This window comes from Miscanthus floridulus, chromosome 4, assembly GCF_019320115.1.
Source record: "Miscanthus floridulus cultivar M001 chromosome 4, ASM1932011v1, whole genome shotgun sequence".
Taxonomy (NCBI): Eukaryota; Viridiplantae; Streptophyta; class Magnoliopsida; order Poales; family Poaceae; genus Miscanthus; species Miscanthus floridulus.
In genome coordinates this window covers 89,241,133-89,245,968 of record NC_089583.1, presented here as the reverse complement: position 1 = coordinate 89,245,968, position 4,836 = coordinate 89,241,133, and the positions used below count along the sequence as shown (strand labels likewise).

Here is a 4,836-nt window from a genome sequence, read left to right as displayed (position 1 = left end):
GCCACGTAGGAGACGTCTCCACGCCAGCGCGAAGCCGAGGACGTCCACGCGCGCGCCTGGAACGCCGAAGAAGGTCGCCGGCGGTGTAGCCTCGGCGGTGGACACTGTTCACAGTAATTACAAGTTTGCCATTCGCCAAAATTCTCAAATTACTCTCAAATTTTTATAACAACTCAAAAATCTTCAAAAATAAAAGTTGTTCAAAATCAAAAGTTCTACAACTTTGCTTTTATAACCATCTCCTAATTCGGTCTAGATTTTGAAATGAACTTTTGAATTTGAATAGGGAAATTTAACGAATTACGCCTTTTTGAATTACTCAAAATTTTTCTAAACAACTTGAAAAACTCCAAAAACAAACTTTGTATAACTTGCCAAGCTCTACACTTTTGCTTTTGGGCCCAACCCCAAAATATGCTTAGATTTTAAAATGGATTTTCAGGGTAAGATTTAAATGTCGAAAAGCGGGGTTTTCTCGAAAAATTCAAAACCCAGACAAACTTTGAACTTGAGTCAAACAATACAATTCAACACTCATTACACAAATGTAAACTTGTTTTAGTAAATGCACATCAAAGTTTTCGCCAAATGCCAAATGCTTTGCAATGCATATGATGACATGTCAGATTTTAATATTTAGACACCCGAGGTGTTACACTATTCACCTCCTCCTCTAGCCATTAGGACCATTCACTCGGCCGCGCCCGATACTTGAGTTTGGAGATGTTTGGAAGCATAGATTCTAAAGGCTCGGATTGGACAACTTTTAAATTAAAATGTCTATAATATCCTCCCTCTTTAGCATGAGGGGAGGCAAAAAATTGAAGGGCATAATTGTGTTTTCAAATCTAGAAGCTGAAAGAAGCTAAGTTGCACTAGCTTGTGATGAGTTATGAACTCTTAAACTCTCCGAATTCTAGAATGTGTCCAAAAGCGTTGGGCCTCTTACAATCCCTAGCTGAATTTTGGAAGCTAGAATCCATAATCTGCTATAAACCAAACAATACCTAAAGTGCAACGTCTAACCAACCCACCTGATAGAACTTTCTGCAGTATACAAATCCACCCATAGCTCAAAGTTTCGTAGTGTAGTATTTGCCTCTTATAAAAAAAGAATAGCAAACGTGTTCGTATGTCGTGACGGGATATACAATTTGCTACATGGTACTCATACCAATAATAATGAGCTAGCTATTTTTATTGAATTTAATCAGACTTGACCTAACTTTAAATTAAATAAGTTTGAAAGCCCATAATAAATGCTAGTGCAATAAAGAATTAATCTCGCATAAGAAATTGATAAGAGATTAACTCAAGCTAAATAGGTGGCTAGAAGGCAAGCCACACGACCGCACTTGTGCCACAACACACATAGGTTTATGTGGCAATGCCATAATATGAGTAAAGATCTTACATCTCTAAGCTCTAAACTCAAAACGAGAAGAGTGCGAGTAAGAGATGACGGACTGATAGAGAGTGGATGGCTATTGTGTCATTGTGTGCACATAGAAGACAAGCCACACGCCCACTACGCTACTATGCACGGGTTCGGGTGGCGAAGTCATATATAAGTAAAGATTTTACAGCTTCAAACTCAAAATGAGAAGAGAGACCAAGTCATGATATAAGTAATGATTTTGTAGCTTCAAACTTAAAATGAGAAGAGAGGTAAAGTCATGATATAAGTAAAGATTTTGCAGTTTTAAACTCAAAATGTGAATAGTGACAGTAAGAGATGACGGACCAAGAGATGAATGGACGGGTGGGAGGATAAGATATGCAGTAAAGAAATTTATTCTTTTAAGATGTAGATACACATGACTCAAATTTCTGTTTTGGCTAAAAAAATGAAAGTGAAAGCAAAGAAAAGTTGTACTCCGCCGGTTCCTCTGTCTCAGAAAAAAAAGAAGAGGAAAAAAAAAATAAAGAGAGGTCAGCTGGCAGCAACACGCGGCAGCACGTTTCTGCTTCCACTGAGTTGGCTTGCCCCTCCTCGGGAAGGCGTCGTGGCGACCAAGGGATCATTGGAGCCTTGACTGCCGCTCCCAGCGTGCGCACGCGTCTGGCCGGCGTATCCTCCCTCGCCTGTTTGAACGCAACACGGACGGCCGCGCTCGCCGCGTTGCTGCCTCGCATCCATCGATCCACGGGCGGAGGCAGTCGGGCAAAGCCGAGCGCGCGAGCGGGGCAGGCGGGCACGAGCGCGCCTGCGGGCCTTGGCACGGGGCAGTCGGCCAGCGCGCGCACCAGCGGCAGCCGGCAGACACCACCAACGCCGCTGATGCCGTGCTGCGCCCCTCCGTTCCGCCTGCCCGCGCCCACGCGCGCTGTTGTACTCGCTTGTCTCCCAATCGACGCCGCGCCAGGCTTGCTCTCCCGAGTCCTGATGCCTGACAGACCAAAGTGTGATAAGAAGAAAAAAGAGAGAGCTCGCTCACGCACGCACCCGCGCGTATTCGCCGAGCAACATCACACCGACGAACGAGCCGTGACTTTCGCTGCGTGCATGATGCGGTTGGAGACCGGCGGCGGATAGGTAGAGTGAGGGGGAAGCCGCCCGCAGGTAGCGGCCGCCGGCTGGCTTTCCTTGTGCCGGACGCGATCGCCGCCAGCCCGCGCGGCGCCTTCCGTTCCAAGGCTCCACCTCGCAGCCGCTGCTTCTTCCGTAGTTCCGTTCCACCTATCACTCACGAATCACGACCCTTCATCGGCTCGCACACGAGGCAAAAGATCCAAGCAGTCCGGTCAGAGCGAGCGATCCGAATGGCCCCCCATCTGCGAAGAGAATAGGGCTGGTTTTCGCCGCACGCACACGGTTTCGCTTTGAACAGTCGACGGGAGTCCGGCTGGTTAACTTTCGTCCGCGGCGCAGGGCTGAGCCGAGACAGGCTTGCTTCTTTGCTTGTTCGGTGTTCCTCCTCCGTTTCGTCTCATCGCTAGGGTCTCCTCCGTTTCGTACGGCAAGGAGGCAGGAGCAGCGCGTGTCCTGACTCCTGAGCCGGGACACAGCACATTGGTGTGTCGCAGGTTTACGACCTCCCGTTTCTTTTGTTATTTTCCTGCGCTCTAATGTAAGGCCTAGTTTAATTCTTGTCATAAAGTTTACTCCATATTGTATCGGATGTTTCGACGTATGCATGAAGTATTAATTATAGACTAAAAAATAACTAATTACACAGATTACGATTAATTTACGAGACGATTTTTTAAGCATAATTAGTTCATGATTTGACAACAAGATGCTGCCGTAAATATGTGCTAATGATAAATTAATTAGGTTTAATAAATTCGGCTCGTGAAGTACAATGAATTTATGTAATTTATTTTATTACTACTCCGAACACCGGACACCGCTAAACTTTAATCTCAGGATTTAAAGCAAGAGTGGAAATAGCGCGCGGAACGGCTTTTACTGCGACGCCTGTCCCTGGGCCCTGGTGCTTTAGCCCTCTCGTTGGTGTATTTCTTGCGACTGGCGGCCACGCCAAGCAAGGCAGCAAGCATCCCCCCCCTCTCAGCCTCCCCCCCCGGCCTTCTTCTCCTCTGCTCCGATAAGCAAGCTCTCGGAGCTCTCGCGCGAAACCTCCAACGCTCGCCGCTCTATTTTATTTTACCGTCGAGAAATACGCCGCCGCGCGCCTGTAGGCTGTAGCCGGTAAGAATCGCGTGTTCCTTCTGTCGTTCTTGTTTATGCTCTTCTTCAGCACCTATTTCGTGTTCCGGAGCTTCTTGTGTTGGTCCACTATGTCTTGGAGATAGAAATACTAGCAGATATATGGGGCTAGCTTCGGACACTGTCCTTCCAACTTCCATTATCGGATGGTCCAGTAGTCTTCTTTGTGGCTGTTTCTGATCTGTTATTCATTATTACTTCAAGAACAGATTTATGGCGCTGCAAATTAAATCTCCCTTCCCCAAAATCCGATTGACTTTTCAAGGGACATATCAAAATACTAGGAACCTGTAGTTGTTTGATCTGTCATCTCCTCCCCTTCTATTAACCAGGAGTATTTCTAGTTGCAGATTCTGTCTTTTCTTCCCTGCTTTTTCCCCCCTTATAACCTTTTCGTGTTCCTATTAACGAATCGTACCTAGTACACATTTCAGATGTTCTTAGAATCATGTGTTCTTATCCATCCTGCAGGTCCAAAGCAGTCCTGAGAGTTTCTCCATTCCGGGAAGAATGGGCAGGCCAAGAGGAGGGAAGGCTAAACGGCCGCCGTCGTCCCAAGCTACCAAGAGCGAAGATGCCGATGCCGGCAGCGGCGGCGAAGAAGAGGAGGCCGTGATGCCAGCCTACAAGAGGAGGGGGCGGCGGCCGCAGAAGCACCACAAGGCTGATGACACCGACGACGACGACGAGGAGGACGCTGCTGCTGCCAAGTCCGAGCCCAAGGAGCCGGACGCGAAACCGGTCATGGCCTCGCCGGATGAGAACGGAGGAGGGAAGAAGAGGAGGCGGCGGCGGCAGCCGAAGCGCGGCTGCGACTCGGCGGCCGAGGAGAAGGACGAGGCCGTGAAGCTGAAGCAGAGCGGCGGATTCCGGCATCATGGGAGCCGCCGGAAGAGCACCCCGCGCCGAGCTGCCGAGGCAGGAGTGGAGTGCAAGTGAGGTCTCTGTTTAGATTGGCTGGCCGTGCGACTATGCGAGTCATGGCGGATTGCGTTTTCGATTTCTTTTTTCATTTTTGTCCTGCTTCCTGCTGCATTGATCAAGCTTCCAGGAGCATGAGCATGAGCATGAGCATGAGCATGCTATCTATATGAGTTGTTTGTGAGAATACGAATGGTAACCTGCTGATTTGGCATGAGCATGAGCATCCCGTCAGTCCGTCA

The 4,836-nt window shown here is 48.2% G+C and overlaps 1 protein-coding gene across 1 annotated transcript; it reads left to right on the top strand.

Annotated features, from left to right (window-relative positions):
• Nucleotides 1-3,512: 3,512 nt before the first annotated feature.
• LOC136552028 (uncharacterized) lies at nt 3,513-4,836 on the top strand. Its single transcript, XM_066543574.1, has 2 exons — nt 3,513-3,655; nt 4,145-4,836. The coding sequence occupies exon 2, from the start codon at nt 4,184-4,186 to the stop codon at nt 4,610-4,612; it is 429 nt and encodes a 142-aa protein (XP_066399671.1). The 5' UTR covers nt 3,513-3,655; nt 4,145-4,183; the 3' UTR covers nt 4,613-4,836.